The following is a 24,604-nucleotide window of genomic DNA, read 5'->3' as shown; positions in this document are numbered from 1 at the left end:
CCAGCAGCTTTGCGGGGCCGCCCGTTCGGATCGCTTGGCCGACACGCTCCCGATGGCTGTTCAAGCACCGTTCATAATGCCTGTGGTGAACGGGTACGTCAAGTTACGGGGCGGGAAAAAAAAAAGCACTGGGGAAAGTTGCCGGTATTGTGGTTACTCCTGAGAAGCTGCCTCTTGCTTTGTTATTTAGCAGCACAGACAGAACCGTTTCAGAGAAGTGCAGATGATTTCTAGTCATTGGGGAAATTTAATAAAACTACTTACTCCCCAAAATAAGTAGCTGGGTTGATAATTTAAAACGTAACGGAGGCAGAAACAAGGTGGAATACTAGATGCATTTATTAGTCAATGCTGTTGCACAGGGTAACACTCCCACCTCACACAAGTCTGCTAGCCCCGTGCTTCAAACCATTTGGAAGCACTGCAAAATGACAATCCACAGCTATATTAGATGGCAATACCTTAAAACTCACCTTGTAGGGTTTTATGAATGCTGGAGTCTCAGAGGCTACATGGTTAAGGTATGCAACTTCACCATCGCTCACTGGCCTTTTAAAGAGTCCAACCATTATAAATTCATGTGTATGCAGGGTTGGATTTTGCATAAGCAGAGTCAAGTAGAAAAACATACCTCAAAAATGGACATAAACTATTACTTTTATCTGACCTGTGTGGCTATGCTATCTCTGTACTTCTAAGATCAGCTTTTTGAAATGTCTTCTGAAGACAAATTTGCTTCCTTCTAGATTAGTAACATCAGGGGGAAAAAACATTAGAAGCTCTTTTCCCCTCCATTTCTCTTTGTTCTCCTGCCAGCTAAATTTACTTACATTTTGCTCTAAGCAAAGACCTATGACCTGATGAATTCCATACAAAATAGAACACGTTTGACTAAAAACAAGAGGACTAAAGCAAACTACCATTAGTTCTGTTTGCTGAACTAAAGCAAAGTAACAACCATACATAATAAAAAATGACCTGAAATCAAAACAAGATAGTCCTCAAGCATTTGTTTCTGCAGAAGGCTGCTCCTGTGCCAGTGTCTTCAACTGCTGATGACCAGCAGGATAGTCCCAGTGCTGCTTTATGGCAGTGGTAACACGAGCAAACAGGTTTCCAGTCTTGTATACTCCCACTGTAGGGACCGTGTCCTTAGAACACAGCAATGACAGAAGGGAGTGAAAAAAGAATCCCATTTTGTCCTGAAACATACTCTGATAAATACATTATAAGCATTCCGAGGAAAGACAGACGGTATAATAATAGTCCAATCAGTCTGGTAAACATGGGCATGCTAGAGAATAATTATCATGCTGTCATTATTGTTAGTTGCTGGTTAAGACTCCAGTCCTTAAGCTTAGTTTCTCTTCTTCCTCTAACACAAAATGGATGGACAATTCTAATTACACTATTTATGCCGTAATGCATTTATGGTGATGAGAAGCCAGTAGGAGAATTTCATAAGGGCACCATTTGTGGTAATAATGTGGTAATAATAACCAATTATTTCAAAAAGCTACTTTACTCCCTAATATCATATAACTTATTAACAAAGTAAGTTTGAGACATTAATCTGGTTTCAAATTCAATAGTACGTAATGGAACTTTTGACTGTGCATCAGCCAAGAGGAACAAGGAAGATTACATGGTGAGCTGAATTCAAATACGTCAATATGTTTTGGAATGTTAAATACTTAATTTGCACAATATATCATCATTAGTTGGCTAATCTTTAAAGCTACACCTAAAGAAAAAATAGGATTTCTCCACATGGCTGACTGGCCAAGGATTGTCTTTCTGTCACATACATTGAGGGGCAAAAATTTAAGAAACATTAATTCATAAAATGCCATCAACGTGCGTTAAAAACCATCCAGGGTTCTTGGTTTTGAAAGCTAATTACACAAAAGATACCATGACTCCACAAACAACAAAGCAAGGAGAATGTTATTTTAAATGTAGCTTGATTTGAACTGGTGTAGCATGTATTAAAATCATGTTAGTAATCTTAAAAGCAAAACTGTAAAAGTGTTGAGCTCTACTGGTAACAATTACACAAGCTGCCTTCAAATTTATCTGTTAAATAGGCCCCAAAAGATCCTGTGGCTGCTGCTCTTCAATGCTGGTTCTTGTTACAGGTATCAGTATCTTGGGTTGTATTCTAAAGTTAACTTGATCCAGAATGTAAAATAAATGGATATACTCCAGTTTTAACTGTTACTTCTCATTAGATGGTAGCTTAACCTACAATGATTAGAGAAACTATGAATCGTTACTGTTTAGAATCAGGTCCAATCAGGGAAGTATACCACATTTAAATAATTGAATACAAAAGTCGCATTTTCACAGTCAAACTTTCAGACTATCTAAAAAGGAAATATATTTTTTAAAACAAAAAAAAACCCCACCCCATTGTTGGCCGCTTTTATTTTTTTTTCTAAAGTTGTCACTGTGCAATTCCTCTTACAAGGGGGGGATTCACCATTCATCATGCTAGAATGATTCACATGAGAGAAAAGGGAATGAACACAGGCAACCCTGAAAGATCAGTTTCCACTAATCCTCACGACTCAAGGACTTTCTGAATGGCTGGTTTCCACAACAGAAGTAGGCAAAGAAATGCATATAAAAATTCTAATCAAAGCGATAAGTAAAGTACACATCAAAACAAGAGGCCAGATTAAATAAGAGATAGTCCTTAATAAGATTACAACCTCAGTTTGCCCATTTTTCAGTTGCTGCCAGGACTGCTTTAAGGAAACTTGCACCTCACCGTAATCCTACAGCCACTGATCTCCTAAGTAAATAGTAGCAAAATTCAATATACTTGATAAAAATTTGAGCAAAACAGCATTTGCTTTTTAGTGGGTTCACATCTTCCTCACTCCTCTAAAGATTTATCTGCATTTTTTTTTTAAGTGATGTCGTTATTTCTAAAACATCACCAAACACTTATATTGGCCAGTGACTACAAGCAGGCCACCTGGAAAGAAGACAGACAGAACTGTAACTCCGGAAAGGTCAGTCAGTTTTCTACATGAGTTCACAGAATCAAATAAAATCCTCAGCACTTCTAACAGCCACAATATTTGGAGCTGGCAGGTAAACTGATTTTGGAACAGCTCAAGTGTGTGTGCAGGTGGGGCAAGGGGGGGGGAAGCAATGTACTAGTACAACATAACTGCAGGTTTTCGTATGGTGCAGTGCACCTCTACCCTGTTGAGACCTCCCCTGGAAGCTCCACATCAGATGTGAGGCTAAGATAAAGCATTTATTTTCTCATCATTTGTGCTATTTTCCCTCCTTGTGCTCTTATCATCTTGATCTCTCTATGCCACAGATACATGGTTTATCTCAAGTCTTTTCTCGTTCTTCCCTTTTTGTTGTTATTTCCTTTACTTTAGCTTTCATACGAATACCCTGCTAAAAGAATTCTGCCTAGACTGCCTTGCATGCTCTTTTGAGATCCTCTTTCTCAATGACAGATTTTCTTGAAGACAAAAAACTGATTTGGATTATTTTATGTCCCTTCCCTACATTAGTAATTTCCTCACTGAACTGTGGGGAAAAAAAAAAAAAGAGTAGCATTTTAGGAGTGAAGTCAAAAATTATTTCACTTACTAGAAGCTCACCCTCCATTCAACTATGGAAGACTTTACAACTATGGTTGTAAAGGACTCATACTTTGCCAGAGATTCAAATTATTACACAGCCTGTTCTACTCTAAGTGGAAGGATAAAAAAAAACCAAAACAACCCAAACCAAACCAAAACACAAGAAACGAGAACTAGAAAACAAAACAAAACAAAAACCCAATAAAAAATTATTTTATTTTCTTTTTGTTTTCACTGTACACATAATTTTAATGGATGCTGACTATTCACTTAGATGCACAGGATATACTAGCCAGCAGCTCATCTCCGACAGAATTTGAAAGAAACTGACATATTTGGGGCATGAACTCCAGGGATGCCAGAACACAAACTCCCATATGAGGCCTTCAGAGAGAAATAACTTAGGAGACACAAAAGAAGGAATAATTGATAGGGAAGCAGAATATTCCATTTTAAAAGTGACAGTGACAAAAGGATCAGAGACTTATTGTAGATTGAACATCAGTTTAAGAAAGAGGTAACAATGTCTTCAAATTGAGACACATCATGTCATATATTTTTAATTCAAAAAGCACCATGGACATGATGGCTACAAGAACTGGGATGATATAAAATTGTTGTAAACATCTACAGAGTTTATTTAACCTAAAAAGTAAACTCAACTTCAGCAGCATCTGTTCTTTCATACGGTATTCCAAATGTAGTTCACCATTTTGTAAACATTAATTTTGTTCACGCTAATGATTCTTCAGGGTACATTGGCTTGGAGTTTCAAGGAAACAACACTTAAATTTAGTCCCAGATTCTGTAGTGAGCTCCACAGAGAAAATAGTTCAGCAACACCTACACTCACTTGGTTTGAGAAACATCTGCTAACATGGATATTAATGGTACTAGGAAAGATGATAAGCAAACCTTGAATCTTTATAATGTAGGGGATTATATACCAAATAAGTTAACAGATTCTTGAAACAGCAGTGAGTTTCATGCTAGCCAAATGTGACAGCTGATCTGGGTCTTCTGTTGAAATTAACCTTGTGACGCAAAAAAAACCTACAAATTTTTTGTATTAGCAACAATCCATTTTGAGCTCTGCATGTCCAAACTGAGTTTTTAATTCTAGAAGTACCCACTTTCACTCTCAGTGGAACAAATCTGAAGTTTAACGTTGAGCTGCTAGTCAACTTTCATTAGCACTGTGCAAGCCAAAAATCAAGACTTAGTAAGGTGTTACACCTTAGATCAGTTTCTTCATCATAAACCTGTTGCACACTTGAGATTTTCAAAAAGCAGATACAAGCGAAATGACTTAACACTGATGCAAAAGGTATTACATGCTTAACCTTTTAGCATTTCACTGTTTAAAAAGATGCTTGTTAAAGGCTTGATAATTTTTTTTTTTTTTAAAGTAACAGTTTCTGTACTGGTTTCTTTGAAAATCCCTAGAAATAGTGAGTTAACAGAACTCTGTACAGAAACAGCAGGAGACAATACTCTGGAAAATTTACACTAATTTAATTGCATAAATCAGTGTACGATCTTCCAGCTGAATTTAGGTTTCCATTCTGTTCAGAAGTAATATTGGGTGTTTCTGTATGCTTGACCACAAACAATACAAATTTCTGGGCTTATCCTACAGTGTTATGATTAGCTGAAAGCAACAGCTTTTCTTCCGTTTTATATTATTAAGTTTTGTCTAAAATTTGTTAATATTAATATCTGCCATTAATATTAATATATACCACTGACAAGCTCAGTGTATCATTAAAATGACAAAGCAGCATGTCCTATGTTAATATTGTGTATTTCACAAAAATGTTTAGTTGCTCTGATTTCTTACAGAAGATATAACCAGCCCTTACAAATAAATATTTTTTCTACTCAAGAAAATCCAAGCAGAATGCTAGCCCTTACAACTAGCTTGCACTCAGCTGAATTACCTACTGTCCTTCTTCCCTGATTACAAGAATTATTGCAAGATTTTTTGTATCCTAAGACCACTGAAGACAACAAGAGATTTATTAGTCCAGTAGGACATCAGTATTTAACCATGCAGATGATCTTAACCCTTCCGAAGCTTTGTAAAAATCTTGGAAGACATTTTGGTTCATGCCTGTCTGCTGCCCAAGCATCAGTCTTTTGATCCTATGAGCATTAATGCATTACAGTTTACCAAGGCAGTGATAACTTCAAGTGAAAAGAATACCAGTAATTAAGAGATTCAGAATTAAAAAAAAACAGAATATTTTGCCAGAAACACTTGTTTGTGGATCTTTAATACCATCTCCAGCACTCTTTACTAAATGTTGTTTCTGCCTTTGATACAATCTTAATTTGTTCTAAATGCTACTTCCAAGAACACCAGTAAATACCTACAGACACAAAACCAGAGTGTTTAATGTTTCACAAGGTACATCCCTTTATTATTGTAATCACAAAAACATGATTTTGTACAGGAATGTTTAAGTGAACATTAATCAATGTCTCATAAAGATCAGGTAAACATACTACAGAACATTGTATTGTAAAGAACAAAAAATATCAGCTTTCTGGCCTTGCAGTGCACATTTTAGTGCAAATATTAAGACACAATAGTGTTCAATTCAGCAAAGTATTGCAGAACATCATGCCACAGTCCACTTCAAAGAGGGTCAGGACATGCAGCTTGTTAATAAAATGCTGCAGTATATAAAAAAAGCCACATGTTAATTCATAAAATATATAGTGGTTTATTTGGATGATTTAAAGTGATTTCACTGTGGAACTTAGTTTTATCCAGGACAAATATCCAGAGTGTCTTGTGATTTGGAATATTCTTCATTTAGGCGATGGCTTTGGCTTCAGGTAGGAATGCCTCCCAGTATTTTATTAGCTTGAAGAGAAGGGAAAAACACTCACTATTAAGTACTAAAAGCTGGAAAATAAAACACATGTAACTTCCTCTTCTGGTGGTAAACTTGTCTCCACTGGACAAAGTAACAACGTGGGTGCTTCATATTATCCATTCACATTATTACAAAATGCAAGAAAATGTACAATAAATACACAAATCTGCTCATAGCAGCAGAGTTTTTACCATACATTGAACACAATGCTGTAGAATACAGTTATGCAGGATTTGTTTTCCAGTTCAGTTTGCTATTCTTACCTATATAAGGGTACTGCTCTCTCTCTTTTTTTTTTTTTTTTTACTTAAACAAAGCTGGATGGTTATATTCTCAATATGAACAAACTAAAGACTCCAGATGCTCTTCTGGGCACATGGTCTACTTCTGAGTCACTGGAAACAGTTTTACTGCTTTACAATATACAGTAATATTTTATACTTTAAAAAAGAGCAATAAACATTTAAGTATTCAAGTCTGTTCAGTAAGTCTAAGTACATATTCATTGCAATTTACTCCACTCTGTAAGTGAAAATATTACTTCAGCTTCAGAAGAAGATAAGACCCACTACTTGCCCAAATCCCTAAGGAAGCTTCTCCCTTGCTTCCCTGGATTAGAGCTGTGCAAGGGAGCACAGCGATAGCTAGGAAACTTGTAATCACTATGTTATTCTCCAATACAGAACAGACTGGAAATAGTTTTCTGTGTTTTAGAAAGTGCTATATTTAAAGCCTGTCTTTTAAACTAACCTACTATGGAGTGTATTAAATGTTAACTTGTACAAAACTTAAAATTTATCTTACCTGCTGTTGTGTTTGCACTAATGACTCTAAGTACTTGATAATAACAGTTTTAAAGTCTTTCACTCGTTCCTTCTGTTAATAAATAAATTATGGCATATTAACCTCTTAACCAATTTTACTTGGAACGTCAATATTTTCTAAAGTAAAACTGTCATTCACTTGGACAAAATTATACGTGCCTCAAATCTTCCCACTTCCTTGCGAATGGTTTTGGAGATCTGTTCAAAATCTTTTTCTCCTTGCTGAACTTTTGTCTCCCACTGGCAAAGGAAAGACATGCAGAGATAAGACTTGGTGTTGTCCATTCAGTCTATCAGTATCTGATGTGTTCTTAGTATATTATCGATAATCACTCAAGAGCTGAAAAGGACCTATTTGCGTTTTTAGCATACTTAAGGGAAAGTCTTACAATAACAATTTCAAAGTAACAATTTGTATAATAGGAGGTCATCAGGTCAGTTAAAAGAATGGTATCTCTAAAGTAATGCTAGCTGTAGATGAAATGTAAAAATATCTTAGTACTGCTATTAAGAAACACTTAACAGTTTTCTAAAGAAAAAGGGTCTCTAAAGCTTTACCTGCTGTTCCCTTTACAAACACCACTATAAAAGGAATCTAAATCTGTAAGCTTTCTGTGACCATCTGTCCAATCAAGTGTGGAAGAGTCTCAAAAGTTAGTTCCCTGTACTTTCCTAATCCCAAAAGAGATTATTAAATCTTAATCTCTGCCTATGGTCAAGTATATGATTATAATATTTCTGTTGCATTTGAAAAGCTATTGTGGTTGTGTTTTTTGGCTTTCCAGTCAGAATGCATGTTGCTTAGGCAAGCCAAAGCACATACTTTCTTATTCAGTGGGAACTGTTTTCACAGAAAGCAGGAGTAGAAAAGTTATTGCAGGCAAAAAAGAGCACAAAAGGAAAATTCAGAGGAAGCGATGTTGCTTGTAGGGTTTTGCCATATTTGAGAGCGTGGCATTCATGTTACATGACGCTAAATTGTGTTTCTCCTTAGTTTATGGAGAAGGACATACAACTATACAATAAGAGATTATCATTGTCTACATTACCTTATAACTGCGTTTACACACCTATTATATTGTTAAATTTAAGATGGCTGTCTATGTAGATATACTGTGAAAAAAGCTACCAGCCTTATAGTTCACACTCATGCAGGCTAACAGGTATTTAAAATGCAACTGTTATCTGTTCATCTCAACATATTAACTAAGTCATGGGAGCCAATATATCCAGTAACACTTATCTTCCTCAGAAAAAGGCAGCAGCGAAGCAACGTACTTATACATAGCATACTCCTATTATCAATCCAGTGATGCTATTTATTCACAAAAGCATTTTCTGGTGCAGTGTCAAGTTACTATTGTGACAACATCATCTACGTTCCAATAAATACCTACATATTTATATTTTTAGTTTATATTTCTCCAGAGTTCCCTTACTGCCTTTTCAGTGTACTTTATGAAGCTACACAATAAGTCAGAATGGAATGTCCTTCACAGAAGAACAGCCGGAAGACCTATTTAATAACTGAAACAATACAAAACTCAGCCAAGGAAAAGGTAGATTAAGACTGCCTGTTCCTTCCAACCACAGCAAGTAGAGGTGCCCGAGACTTCAGTGAAAGCCTCTACAGGCCTAATGGATCTAACATCCCAGTTTCATCATGCCCAAATGCCAGGTCCTATATGAATTATCACTGGATAATAGTCTGCCATCTTATAGTTTCTGACAAGCAGAAATTTCTCCTTATTTAATAAGGTATTTCTAGGGCGATTCTTTGGCCTTATATCTGCAAAAAGCAACAAAGTCATCGATGAAGCTCAAACTGTATAGGTTTCCACTTTGCAATTTCTCTGCCAGAAGGACTATTATTACAGAATTCATATTTCAATGGCAGCAATAACTTTCAGTCAGCACATTCAAATTGTAAGTTTACTAACAACCTTCTCTAATCACCCAATAAAGCAGGAAAAAGAAATCCTTCAGGAAAAACATAATTAATTTTTTTAATATTGGGACACTAAAAGGATTACTGAGTATTTCCTACTACTTCCAATACTCAGGAAGTATTTTCAACAGGGAGTTCCAGCTCACTTGTATTGTGGATGGATGGGTGACATCAAGAGAGGCAACCAGCAAGAATGTGGTCACACAAGAATGACAGTAAGTTTTCCCAGTAAACAAAGGCCTTTTTTAAGAAAAAGAAAGACAAGTTAATGAGTAACTTCAACACCATATGCAAAATACATTGAAGGGCAGAAGAAACAAAGCAGCACATGGTTAGTGACCGATGAGGAAGTCAAACAAAGTAACTGTGTAAGAGAGCTTGAAATCTGCAATGATGTTCTCTCATTATTTAATAGGAGAATACTGGTGCATAATTAGAATGCATTAATGTTAAATAATCAAGTTGTCCTACCTCTTCAATTTCCTTAGTGAAGCATGATAGAAAAAGTGTATAAATTATGACACTTCAACATGTTAGACTTATTTTTACTGAAATTACACCATATATACATACAAATATATATATATATATGGGTAGATACTGTATAATTAAGGAAAACATGGGAACAGTTCTCCCTTAGTTGTCTTAGCTGGATTTTAGCTTTATAAGCCAAGAGATGCTCCTCTGCCTACCCAAGCTATCTGTTAACAGTTAAAAGCATTATTTAACTTGTCCATGTTCCCCTCCCCCCATCTCCCAGACTCTGTAGAGACAGCATTACCTGCCTTACAGATCTTACAATAAGTAACAATTGCACATACTTAATAATTTAAATAAATTCCTTAACAATTTCAATAAATATGGAAAACAGCAAATAAGTGATTAATAAATAAAAATGGTATAAAGTAGTGCATTAATGCAGAATGAATGAGTTAATGCAGAAAGTCTGATTTCCAAAATAATGTCTGATAACATTACCTCTTTTATCTCATCTTTAGCTTGCTGCAATTTATCAGGTTTGTTGGCAAGTTGGAGCTTTGCTTCAGCTTCACGTTTTTTTTGTAAAGTGACCTGAGCATCTTGCCACTTCTGCCAGCATTTCATTCGATGATCAAACACACCCTGTAAGGACAGACAAATTTATTAAAGAACTGGAATTGTTGGAGCTATCTAAATTCCTATTTTTTGGTAATTCTGGGTAAAACTGGAACAAGTATACTCAAAGAAACCTCACTGTGTCTACCGTGTCTTCTTGTATTTCATTTGACAGCATGCTTGCACAGCTCAATACCTTCCACAAACAAAACGGTACTAAAGAAGCCTTTTCAGAGCACCCCAAACCTTTTTATGTTCCTCATTACATCAAAACACTACCAAAACAACCACTACAATGTGCTCTATTATGCAAATACTTCTCTAAATGCAGACTCTAGAAAACTTTTAATGCATATGGATGACATGCGTATTCAGCAATACATTTTTGTTAGCCACAGACTAAGGCAGCAGAACAATAGTATACATATTAAAAAAGAAAGGAAAAAAATATACTCCCAACAACCTTTCAAGTTCAAAGATATTTCTGGATAAAATTTGTAGACACTCCTTCCCATGTCAAAACCTAATTATGCTGTACAGCATGACTTATATCAAAAGTGAATATTTTCTTTAATGAGATGCGGATCCACAAATGGTATTTCTTTCTTATTTACAGAAACTATTGTCTATCTACCAAATATGGCCAAATTATGTTCTCAAAAATGTATGAACATATGGCAAAAAAAAGTAACCTGATAGACACAAGCACAGTATGCTTAGACACAGTAATGTATGGTGTCCCCAAATACTGTGCAAAATTAGTACTGCTCAGAGAAGATGTTCACCATTTACATTTTGTATGGATCTTATTAACCCATTCCCATTTTTGACCACAACCATTTTTATAATCGGAATAACTGATCATGGATGCATTCATTTTACTTCAGGCGAAATCTTACTCTTAACTGTGTTATGGCGTGTGCAAACACACAGAGTCTTTTGCCCTAAATCTACAAGTTGAGGAATGTGACTTGAAACAGAAAAATCAGTATTTTTCCTTGTAGTACTCACTTTTACTGCAGCAATGAGACGAATGTAATCACCAAGCAGTTCTGAGAAAACATAGAAATCAGCAAAAGCTTGTTCTTGATGCAATTGATCTATCTTCTCCTCAACCTCTGCAAGCTGAGACAAAGCTCTAGATAGAGCAGTGTGGTCCTCAGAGTTACCTAACATGGCAGCACTTTTAGCAAAGGCAGCTGTGTTGGCAGAAAGCTCTGAAATACAGGAGTAATGTTCAGTACAATGCAGTTAATTTTTACATTACTCTGCAGCATGTATCAGTGGAGCAGACACTTCTGCCCTATCACCAAATGAAAAATATAAGCTGTATTTCCTAAATCTCATTATAAAATACACAAGGAGATCACAATGAAACCACATTTAGGCGAAAAACTCCTGCACAAAAGAACCTTTCTAACAGTAAATGTTTTGCTGAGCCTGTTAATGTCATGCCTACCTTGTCTAGCAAAAGATATGGAAAAAACCTGTCCCTTCAGTATTATCCAACTGCCTAGTTCAGAGAAAATGCAAGCCCACAAAACAAAAGCCAAGTCACCTACTGAGCAAATTCAAAATAATTTTAGCAGGTCTACAGCACAGTTCTTCCATGCAGTTCAGAGTGGAAAAAAACCCCCACTATTTCACAAAACCACCACCCCCATGAGTGGAATTTATTTCTGTTGGACCGTTTTATTGACTAAAGTACACTTTAACTGCGCATACCAGAATGTATCGCCACATTCTGACATACCTTAAAAGAAAAAAAACAACACATGCCAGCATGGTTGGCATCTATGAAGGTAAAGTTTTGAGCTATCTATTAACAAATACTAGTGCAACTGTGTCATCAAATCCCATGTAAGTCGTCTTGTACAAAGTTAAGTCCAATGAAGGACCTTTGAACAAATGTTTAATCCAAAATTACTTCAGGAAAAAAAGTGCAGGTTTGTTGGCAACTGTGCTGCTTCTGTGGAATCATCAGAACACCAGAAATGTTTGTAGAAGCAAAATGTATTCAGATATTTAAAACCATTACAATTTAAACCCAACTCTTAAAAAACAAAACACACTACTTCAAATCTATGAGCAGGTGTCAATAAACAAATACTTCAATTTTCCATTACTTCTTAAAATACTCTTTAGAGGCCATCTGACCAAAGATCTTTTACTACAGAGAGTAAATCCCGGTAAGAGTTTTAAGAAAGCAACTTACAACATTTTCATGTACTTTTGAAAGCGTAGAGCTGAAAGGTGACCCCATATTTTAACATAACACGGTAGTGTCAAAAGGCACATTTAAGGTCTTTGTTGAACTATACATCAAAGTTTTTGTGGTTTGGGTTTTTTTTTAAATCATCTGATGGAAAGCAATCTTTGACAAAACAGCAGCACAGGTCATTACAGGCTTTGTTTCTCTCTAAAACCAAAAGCCTATATCCTGAGACTACTTATCTTTCCAGAAAAGTTTACCTTAACAGTAACTTGATGATGTATCATTATGTGGACCAAATTAAGAATAGTAAATTCCTGTTTAAGAGCTTAAACTCAATTAACAGAGCAATAGTGAACCAAAATATGTTTAAATGGATTTATGCAGCCACTTTTGTTCAGAAGGAAATGTCTCTTGCCATGAGACTTAGACATACATTTATGGATGTCTATTGTAGTAGAATAACTTGCTAGGTAAGGTATTGAATCTCTGCAAGAAAAAAATTTATGCTAAATCAATATAGTATCTTTAGGAATTACATGTTCTGATTAAAATTAAGTTTAAAAACAGGTATACAAAAACGCTAGAGCAGTTTAAACTGAAAGGTACAATTAGATTTTTGCATTAAAATACACTGTATTAATACTGTATTAATAACTTTATTAATAACTCTATTAATCTGTTAAGATCTCTGACATACTAAGCTCTTCTTTCATCACCATTTCCTCAAGTTCTAAGCATTTCAGTTCATGCAGCCACATAAAAGTAAAGTTACCTTTTCTGTGGCAGACTAATGCTTCAACACTTGCATGAAGTTTCCTAAGTTGCTGATCCAGGTTCTCAAATTGCTGCTGTTTTTCTTCAAACCACTGACAAAAGATGAAAGAGTCAAGCATTACAAATTAGATTACCAACAACATTTCTGGTTTCAAAGAAGCAAATTATCCATGTACTGCCAGGGTGGTCAACTGATACAGCTAAGAATTCAAGCCAATAAGCAAATTAATAACCCATTTTCTACTTCTACAGCTTTAAAATGCAATTGTTGAGGCTCATTAATTCGTTTCATTATTCAAGCTGAAAAATCAGCTCTTACTGCATCCGATTCATTCATCTTGATTGTCATTTTGTTGACAGCGTCGGCAGCCTTGTTCACCATCCTCAATATTCCTGCTCCACTCAGAGCCTGGGTGTTAACCGCTCTCGGCAGCTGGAATTGAATGACAAATAAGGGCAAACAGACTGGTTAAAAGGATGGAGGCTTAACTGGGCACAAGGGGGAAAGAAAAGGATATAGTGTTTTCTTTACTTCTGTGTGTTTCAATATGGTGGAATCTAATTTCTCAGATTTACTACTTTTACATTCTCCAGAGGAAAACGTAAAAATATAGACTATTTACTTTTCTTCTACATCTTTACATTTAAATGGAACAAACTACTCACTTGTCCAAAGTTATTATGAACTAGTCAAACGTCCTAACTAGCCACCTATACACTACAGAGAATAAACTGTCACTACAGGAACAGAAAAGCTTACAACAAATTAGATGAAAGAAATTCTGTAAAACATTTAATTGTTACACAAGATTTGCACTGTGTGCTGTACAAAAGGTTGATGTCTTTTTGCCTTTCAGTATAGGCCAAATTTCAAAACCTACCTCATGCATATCAAGAGAACTGGGTATTTGCTTAGCTACTCAGAAATCCTCAGGGTTACGTTAACAAACCTTAAATTTAATTGATATCATTAAGGCTAGTCTGAATATGCCATACAAGGTGGTTCGTGTCAGACCATTTACCCTTCCTGTGATGTCTGTCTGTCAGCAGTGTTGACAAATACACTGTAAGTTATCTATCAATGATGCTTTTGTCAGTAGTGATGTCTCTGTGACTTATTAGTACAACTAAGATATTGACATTGACCAAAAGACTGTTCAGTATTACAGTGAATCCACTATGTGCATTGATAAAGAGATATGATGTATCTCTAACAATATATTTAATATTGTGAAAGGTGCCAGGTTGATAGTACAGGTGACTAAAGTCCTCTATTCACAAAACATGTAGCCCGGCCAGCAGCATTGCTAGTGTTTTCACATTATCCTACCAATACACCTCAAGCTGGACTCCTAAGAGGCAAGAGAACAGCTTCCAAGCCAGTTTAGTTCTTGATCTTACTTAACAATCAGTAACATCAATTACAGATTTTCACCATGGGTGACAAGCTTTACTCAGAACTGGACAGACCAACTTGCTTGAGAAGTCACTTAACAGCAAATAGCTTGTGGTCACTACTACTCTTAAGTTTTATCAGAGGCACAGGCACACCACTACCTAAATAGCCTCTGGCATTCTGTCCCATGAAGGTTACAATCCAACTTGATTTCATATGAATTTAAGGGATTAGCTCTCAATACAAAGAGAGAATATCGGTTTGTAGGTCACCATACCTAGAAACAAAAAGGAGAAAAGAACTTCAATACCTCAGAACTTTCCAAGAACTGTCTTAAATCTGGATCCTGTAACAAGGTAGGGTGTTTTACTGTTCGTTGTAGATACCTATGATTTTAAAAATTAAAATATTAGATAACAAAACAGATTTAATGTTCCTGACAGCACTGGAAAGTGTCCCTCATCTAAAGAATGGGTACAATGCAGCACACAACCTCCCTCATTATCTAACAGGGCTTGAACACTCCTAGAAAGTCACCTCTAAAGGGTCAGATGATAGTTCAGTTTCCATGTCCCTTCAATCCTGTGTCTCTGCAGATTCTTCATATTTATGCATTCTGTCACCTTCCTCCAACAAACACTTAGTCTAAGTCCTACACAGTTACAAGCCAGGACCACTAAGCTGTTGAAACATTCACTGAAGCCTTACTCCAGTAAGGCTGCCATAAAACCTGGCTGCCTGAAAGTAACATAGCCCCATACACTCCATACCACAACATAACACACCAAAGGTGCAGGCAGTTGTTTCTAACATAGTTTGTTTACACCAAAAACTCCTTCAGGTGGGACCTTCCATAACTGTATATTGCACAGTGGTAAAATACAGTACTTCATATTTTCAACAGCTTAGTGAAGTCTTCCTCTTCTAATAATAGCCATTTTACACCAGAAAAAATATATGAGATTGTTTAAACATTCTTGCGCAGTGCAGCAGACAGGCTTTTTGTTATAGGTAATTCTCGCTGACTTATTTTAGAATTAAAAGAAATCTTGGAGAAGTGAGTTGATTATGTTCTAGGCATGAACTATTTATTGCCTGGCTAGACTGAAGCCTTCAACCCATATTGGTTCTAAAGAACTCATCCACTCCCCAAAAATATCAATGCAACTCTTTCTCTGTGCAATTTTCTGTATTTCTGATCAGATCTAAAAACTGTTGATTGAACAAATATGAGTTAAATAGAGAAATTTCAACAGTATTTTTCATCTAAAAACTGCTCCAAATTTGTCATAACTGATGTTAACATTATATATTAACAGAAAGTGTGACATTTACATGAATGCTTTATAGAAATCTAGTACCTCAAAGTTCACGGGACCATATGAAGGTATGTGTTATTGCCAATTAAGATGCAGTGACAGAATATTATCAACAGCACACTCTACTTTTTGCAAAGCTTTAGTTTTGCTCAAGCCTCAGCTCCAAAGTACCAGAACAGCCCTGTTACATTCACAGATGGCTTAGAAATTGTCCTAGAAAGTGATATGGGTTGGGACTTTTAACTGAAAGCCTGAGTATATTGATATTGTAAATGTCATGTATTTTTTCCATCCTCCATTAGGTATGCCCACCAGATCCTTATGTTTCTCCCTAAAGAAGCTAATGGTTGCAGTGAAAATATTTTATACATTAGATTGCTCAGCTTCTCCTTGCTTGTTCTACACTCAGTAGCAAGTACAAGTTAATGTGGCAACTAGCCAAAGAGATTTTTTTTTAGAAATGTGCCGCTAGAGAATAGCCTTTACTCTGAGGCAGACTTTTAACATTTTCACTGGAGACAACTGGCAATGTGCTTGAGGACATCTGGCAGGCAGACTTGTAGTATGTAAGTTCACTGTTCTAGGGCATAAATTTTGGCGACCTTAACTAACAGGGTATATTGCTTTCCTGTCCACTTTCCCCATAGTTCTTGGTTCAACAAAGAGCAAATTGAAACAGATTTCTTTGGTCTGACTTTCTGGGGAATATTTTTTCCTCAAGTTTAGGCAAGAGCAACAGAACCACTGCCTCTAAATATAATTTGAACATCTTGGTAAGTAGGTATTTTTTTTATTCTGAAACAAAAAAGTTGCTCCTTGCCAGGTAAGATATTCGTAGTCTTTCTGAAAAACAAAACAAAACAAAACAAACAAACAAACAAAAAACCAAAAAAACCCCAAACCAAAAAAAACCACAAAAAAACACCTAACAGATGGAATGTACTGTGAAGCCTTTCCAATATTGTTAAAAGTCCTGAGAAGCCCATTCCCCAGAATGGGAGAAGTGCTCAAAATCCACTAGAAGTGGTACACTGGTGTAACTCCTTTAACAAATAAATGAAAAAGCAGCACTTAAAGCTTGCACACAAGCTTATGAATTAAACTTTTTCTAATCCTACTTCTGTTGTTCAAGTAAGCAACCAACAGGGAAACTAGTCCTCTCTATTACAGAGATCTAAAGTTGTGTGGAAGTACCGGTTCAGTTATCTAAGCCCAATTACACTAATCCCAGCTGTGATTCCAAGTCTTCATATCTCACAGCACCACTCCTTTATCAATAGACTACTTGTATAACCAGAATGTGTTTCACAGTTCTGTTCCAAGTGGCAGAACAACTTCAGCAACTTCTGAGTACAATTTTAAGTGGCAAATGTTAAGCTATATGCCAATTTTCAGTAATAGATAACTAAGACAGAACAACCTTTTAGTATTTGAGATTCAGTATAATTTCAGACGTTCTCCCCTTACTTAGGAAATGGAAAGATATTAGCAATAGGATTTGAAAGAGATACTTTTAATTTAAGATTGTCTCTGGAACTCCAGAAGTTCAAGAGTTTCATACGTTATCTGTTAGATAGGTCTTTCAATATACAATCTAAACCTTTGACTTTCATTAACTTTCTAGTTTAACTGAACCTGTTACAGGGTGTATTGTTCTCATATGATGCAATTCCTTCATAGAAATGGGCATATTATAAAATCACACTAAAATTAAGCCCATACACTTGTGTAAGTTCTGGTAGTTACTTTCTAAAGGCTTTACTAGCCATGTCAACAGGGGAAGTGACGCAGTATATCAGTGACAGTACCCTTCCATGTCAAAGATACTTGACCAATGTTAGTTGCATATCACTGCTGGGTGACAGAGAACCAATATATCTTATGCCAAAATTCAGCTAGTTGTATCAATGTACATGTAAGTCATCAGAAGGTCATTTTACTTCCAAGTGATTGAAGGTCTCTCTCACCCATCTCCCTGCCTAACAGTTGATTTTCTGTGGAACAGATATACTGCTGAAGTGCCGTAATTCCTTAAACCCAAAATGCCTAAGTAAGCTAGTAAAGAAAGTTTCACTTACTGAGTCTCTGCAATCTTAATTTTAAGCACCAACTAGTTTGAAAAGAGTTAGCTATAATTGTCTCAATTAATAAGGCTACATTTCCCATTATTAATGGGAATCATTCAATTTCTACACAAAAATTTGGCAGCTGCATACAGCCTTCAGAATCCCTCTATGTATATATAGATGGCCCAAACCCCAATTACAGAGCCCACGTAGTATATTACAACTCATTCAGAGGCTAAACAAGTTTTAGATACATACATTACCTTTCTAGAGCTGCTCTTCTTTTCTCTACAAATTCAGTAGATGAAGAATCTTCCTTGCCTACTTTAACCTTGGTCATGCCTTTAAAGAAAATGGCAACATACTGATTTTATTTTATCATAAATATATCATTAACGCAACTGATGTGATTAGATGATAAAGCTCACGTAAGTTTATGTATTGAAGTCAAATTACAATGAAAAACACTACACAGAAACAGAAAAAAGATCAATACTGCATGCTGCATGGTTTTGCGGAGTCAGCTCTGTGAAATATGCAATTTGCTGTAAATATTAATTGTGACTGAAAGTTATACAAAACTAGTTTCAATTTGCATATATGAAGACAATCTAAATGAACATCAGAGCCTTACTGGTCACTCCTGTTCAGAAGAAGAAAACACCTACCCAAATAAAGCAGAATAGGAAAACAAATCTCAGGTTATAAGCCTATTCATCAGTAAGCTTAGTACCAGTATTTTCATTCTATTATTTTTTAAGTTCTAAAACTACAAGTTTTTTAGACAACCAAAGCAAACTAACCAGCTCTGAAAAGTCTGAGGCATATGAACAACTACAAACTGAATGGAGAATAAAATTAGCAGAATAAAATGTATGCAGCTTTATATCGCTTCTGCTGCTCAAGTCAAGAGTGGCCAAAAAACTACAATAGGGGAGCCAGTGTTATTGATGTATTGTGGTACAGGAAATATATTCAACCTCAGCAACAGAAGAAATCTAAAACTGTCAGACTGAGGTCAATATTTTTCATGCTCAAGACCCAAACTCAGAGAGTTTAGGAACTTAAGTCCTATCAAAACCACCATGAAACACTGAACACGCAGAATTATTCTCATTTCCTAAAACACAAGAGAGGTACATTATGATACAGTCCAAACATCTTATTTCTTCCTGTAATGTATTCCTGCTCTGTTAGTTCTGTGTTTCTCCAGCTAAAAGTTCTGAGATTCTACATATGTACTCTGTGACCTGCCAGGTCAACAGATCCCAAAGTTGTTCCTCACCCAATCTCCCTTCTGGCTTTAGAAGTTTCACACAGTAACCCACGGAGGGGAGAAACAGTATCCTTACAGGAACAAGGAGGGACCCTTAACCTCTCAGTGAAGCCTTAATTTTTCCCTTCTCTGTAACATGATGAAAATAAATCTGATTGGCATTTTTTTCAAGCTGTACTACACAGTGCAACGTAACTGTAAATCCACTAATTTATCTGTAAAATCAAATATGTCTTTAAGTACAAGGATTAAAGTATTCAAACAAAGGTGAGGTAATTCACATCTCATCTTTTAGCATTAGAGTATTACAATTCATTAATATTTCACCGCAGAAAGTGTGAAATGCTGCAGCTTAATGTAAAAGATCCTTCAAATCTGATAGCAACATAAGTTCATAGGGAAAAAAACTGAATATATAATCAAATGACCAATATGAGGAATTCCTAACTTGTGATGTTGACAGTCATTTCTAGATATCATTTCAGTTTTCTTTCTCTGCTAATATAAGCCTATTTAAATGCACACATAAAGGCAGTTTCTGAGGCCCAAGCACTTCAATCCCTCACAGGAAAGGATCCATTACTTAATAGATTATTTTCTTAAAAACAGAAAACATGATTTTCCAACACGTGTTTGTATAGTAGTGAGACCGTTTGGATGAATGTCTCTCCAGTCTCTCCCACCCATCATCAAAATAAAGCTGGAGCTTGAAACTCCAGGTGTTACCAACAGTGTAACAGAATGAACAGACTAAGGACTATTTTACCATACACACGGCATAACAGTGAATGTATACTTCATATTAAGACTTCAAAAATAAGCATGTGTGACATAAATACAATATGTAATCTTACTTTCCGCTGTTTTGCCAACTCTCTGCTTTAAGATGCCTCATTTTAAATCAGCCTAGAGCCTCTTATTTTCTCCAGAATTAGAAATGTATGGACTACACATTTTTTGACAGAAGTGAATACCACCTGTGCTCTAAAGTTGAAGTTTAAAGCGGGAGTTTCATGCTTTTTGGAAAATGTCCTATAGAGTCTGTGAGTTTTCCCAACTTACCTGTAGCTTAACAAAGTCTTTATACAAGGATCTGAAGTGACAGCCAGTGCTTGCTTACACTGAAGTGAGTCCCACCATTTTACACAGTTCCATGTATATCAATACTTATATTGGTTTTGTTCAAGAGGTACCTCAAATCCAGTCCGAGCTTTGTCTTACAGATGAATTTGACTGTGATGCAAATACTATATTTCCAGGTAATTGTGCACTGTCATAAATGCCTTAAATGTTGTATCATCCAAAGGACATGACTAGAAGCCTCATTCCATCTTTCAAGCCCTGTTAGCATTTGTAGTTAAACTTATTTTTGTAACACAAAAAATTGGTTATTACAGAATCACACATTACTTTCAAGAACTACCGAAAATTCAGATCAAATTTTCAGTCTTACAGACTGAAAAATGCAATGCTTTTCCAGAATTAAAAGCATGATTTTCCCAAGCTTTCTGCTGCTTATGTTTACTCAGTCAGCCTATTCCTACTTATATAAGAAGCTGCTGCTCTGTGTAGCTTTACAGGCTAAACTACTGAAAAAAAATTTTTTACACATCAAACAGCTTTCTAGGGTCCAATCACTTATTTATACAGGTAAGATAAAAGACTTCAACAGGTTTACTTTTTTGTATGTTTACTTTTTTTTGAAAGAATCTCCACTACTTAATTAATTCATTAAAATGATGTTGCTTCAATGCATCAGGCATGCTTCTTAGTTCATGGAGAAAAGATCTGGTACTTCAAGGCATTCATGAAGTCTAGCATTGCTCAGAAGTATTTTTTGAATTAAAATTTAGAAGAATTAACTAACAGTTTTAGCATTTACCATGACCAAAACAAACAGACTGAAGTATTAGAGAGGTGGAGTATGTATGAAGCTCTGTATAGTGCAGGCAACTGATAACAGCACAAGTTAAAAATAAACTTTCATTTAACATCCTTGTTTTGGTAGACTAATCAGCTCTTGAAGGGCAACAGTGAAGAAAGAATGAGAGATAAGAAACAGAAGGCCATGTATTAAGACAAATGTCCTTATTATCAATGCTGGTCTGAGTTAGGAAGAGGCCAGTGCATATCTTTCCATTTAACCTGAACTTTAAGCTTAAAAATACAGAACAGTAAGAATATTGAATAGTTTGGACCACCTGATAAGGAGTAAAGTAATATTTGTGCAGAAAAGTATTTATTTTACAAGTCCAACAGATACTGAAATACTTAATTTGTATTACAGCATTTAAGTGACAACCTTAAGGGAACTACACTTACCTACAATACTTTTTTCTGGAGCTGGAGGCACAATGTAACCGATATGCATGTACTTTGTTGCTAATTTGCTGTGCAAGCCAAGAAAATCACTGAATCTTCTTTTAACAGAGAACTCATTTTTGTGGAACATTGAAAGCGATGTCTTTAAAAAAAAAATTAATTATGAATTATTGATCCATCTACTCAGCTATGATAAAAAGTTATCTGCAAATATTTGTTGCACTAGTTACCTTTGTTGTTACTTTGTATGCCATATAAGCATTCATGCCATCTCCTGTAAGAAAATTAAGATACTTATCTTAAGGCAATTTATTTTAATCTGTCCATACACTTTCTGTTCAAAATACACATTAAATAGCTTTCCATTTAGATACTAAAAGCTGCCAAAAGATAATTGACTAAGAAATCATGCTAAAATCTCAGAATAGTCTTCAAAGGATAATAGTCTACCATCTGAATTACTAGGCTCAAGGAACTTACCAACTTTCTCTGGGTCTGATACATTGATTTCTATATCAAACAAATCTCCATTTGCTTCCTCTTCAATCTAGGAAAAAGATATGTCATATTTATCAATGTAATGTGCATTCATATTATGTATTGTTATAAGGATAAAGGTATAGAGGAAGGAAAAGTCAGTATGTTTGCATAATTAAAAAACCCTTCCAGACCCACTTCCCAATATTAAATGAATATAATTTCTGACAGTTACTGTCACTGCAACAAAGTTCATGTGGTGGACTTGGCAGTGTTAGGTTTATGATTGGACTCGAAGATCTTAAAGGTCTTTTCCAACCTACAGGATTCTATGATTCTATGATTTTCATTTTAAGCCTTCCTGCAAAAGCTTTTAGTATGGTAGCTTTTTCTCAGGGCTTCTCGGCCTCAAAATTTTTAGTAATATTTATCTTAGGGATATGTTCATTGTAACTCCTCCAATGCCAGCAGATACTATGGTTCAAAAACCACTCTCATTTGCAATGTTTCTATATGCCTCTAATCAAAGGACAGATAGTCCTTTTAAATAATGATACCTGCAGCAGAAGAGCTTGGGAAGGGAAAAGTAACAGAATTTTCTGATACTTGGCTGAGCTCTAATCTAGACATGCAGAACTTTGTAATCTTTCACGTAATATACATGTGATAAAAATAGAGATCTTAACACCATGGCAAAACGGACAGTGTACCAGGGCTGAAGGGGGGAAAAAAAAATCACAATAAAATGGTATCTTGTAGTATCTGGGGAAGCAGCCATCGTCGAGGCACAGGCAAATCTTGTTTGCAAACTCATTTAGCAGAGGCACTGTCTAGTAAGAAAACACTCCTGAATGAATGGCATTCAACAGGGCCCAGGCTTTGAATGGAACACAATGTAAACAGCAATGTTAAAACTACCATCAGCCTCAGCGGTTTGTTAGCATGCAGGATAATGCTAACAACTGCTTCCCTCCATTTCCCCATTAACAACAGCTTCACAAATCTAAGTTGAAATGTGTTACATGCTTGTAAGCATTATTATACATCATTAACATTTCTCCTGTATCAAGCTCATGGCTTGTCCGACATATACTTTTACAATATTTGTTCACAGTACAGATCTCCAATATAACCACGCAAGTAATGCATTGTTATGGCATTTTAATGAGTCAAATTCACACTGAACTTTCTATGTAAAATAAATTTTCTTCCCCCTTAGCAAAGGATGATCCCATGAGTCAACACTTAGGAACTGTAATTTCAAAAGAAGAAAAAACTTCAAAAATCAAACAAGACATTTCCATAATTTATAAGTTTATAGCATACCTCTTCTCTGGATCTATCAAAAATCACAGGGGCCGTTATGCTTTTTGATTCCATTTTGGGAGCTACTAATGTAGTAGGTGTCACAGGAGTGATTGCGGGAGTAGGTTCTGGCGAAAGCATTGGATCCCTCTCTGGACTGTCCAGTGAAACTTCTTCTGTTGCTTCTAGATAAAGAGTTTGAGTTAGCAAAGTAGTTTCTGTGCAATAGAGATGGATGTGCATCACAAAGATAACAAACACACACTAAAAAATGATGACATACAAGTTTAATAAGATAATCTGCAAATAGTATCTGTTTGTGCTGGATAATTTTTTTGCAATACACAGTTAAAACTAGATGAGACATTTGAGCTTCTAGTGCATAATGGGTTACAGTAAGATTAATATTTCATTTTTTTTTAATATACTGTTAGGTAAAGAATCTTTTAAAGTAGTTACAAGTGATAAATCATTTATTTCTGCATAAGATATTGTGAAAATTAACACAACCTTTTTTTACCACACAAGCATCTCCAGCACCTGTCCAATTTTAATTTTTGCACTCTGAACAACAACTGACTTAGTCATATAGGCTGATAACTGAGGAGATCGAGCCATGTGTTCAATGAAGTTACACAAACAGAACAGACCCCCCACCCCTGCCAAAAGCCCACAAACTGTAAAACAGAAGTATTAGCAGGTGAGACATTCTGACTCGTAAGACTTTCTACCTTTAGTCTCTACCTTCAGAGGCTTAAAACGGTTCACTAGAAACTGAATACTTTCTTCAGACTGTAGACTGTTCATCTATCTTTAAAGAGGATGTAAATCTCTGCTCTACAAATACCACATGCTTTTCTCCACTAACTGTTTTTGACCACTGGCAAACTACACACTTCCTGGGTATAGAGAAGTTCCTGTTCTGGTTTAAATAACTAATGCTGTGGTTCTCACTAAACATGCCTTTTCAAGAATTCTAGTTCCTTAAAACATAATATTGACCACAGAACAGTTACTTGATACCAAAATTGACTGCCAAACTGACTTCAATTCTTGTTACAAACTAGACTTCCTCTGGCAAGTACTCT

General features: G+C 35.7%; 1 protein-coding gene across 1 annotated transcript; it reads right to left on the bottom strand.

The window, feature by feature from the left end:
* Positions 1 to 6,012: 6,012 nt before the first annotated feature.
* SNX2 (sorting nexin 2) lies at positions 6,013 to 23,709 on the bottom strand. Its single transcript, XM_010083370.1, has 13 exons — positions 23,538 to 23,709; positions 22,215 to 22,281; positions 21,965 to 22,008; positions 21,735 to 21,876; positions 18,400 to 18,478; positions 15,062 to 15,137; positions 13,675 to 13,788; positions 13,354 to 13,447; positions 11,378 to 11,583; positions 10,250 to 10,393; positions 7,483 to 7,563; positions 7,304 to 7,375; positions 6,013 to 6,486 (listed from the first exon to the last, which is right to left on the bottom strand). Exons 1-13 carry the CDS (start codon positions 23,655 to 23,657, stop codon positions 6,436 to 6,438), a joined length of 1,290 nt encoding a protein of 429 aa, XP_010081672.1. The 5' UTR covers positions 23,658 to 23,709; the 3' UTR covers positions 6,013 to 6,435.
* Between the last annotated feature and the right edge of the window lie 895 nt (positions 23,710 to 24,604).

The sequence above is a fragment of the Pterocles gutturalis genome, unplaced genomic scaffold, assembly GCF_000699245.1.
Source record: "Pterocles gutturalis isolate BGI_N339 unplaced genomic scaffold, ASM69924v1 scaffold38190, whole genome shotgun sequence".
In the NCBI taxonomy this organism is placed as follows: domain Eukaryota; kingdom Metazoa; phylum Chordata; class Aves; order Pterocliformes; family Pteroclidae; genus Pterocles; species Pterocles gutturalis.
This window is presented reverse-complemented; position numbering and strand designations above follow the sequence as displayed.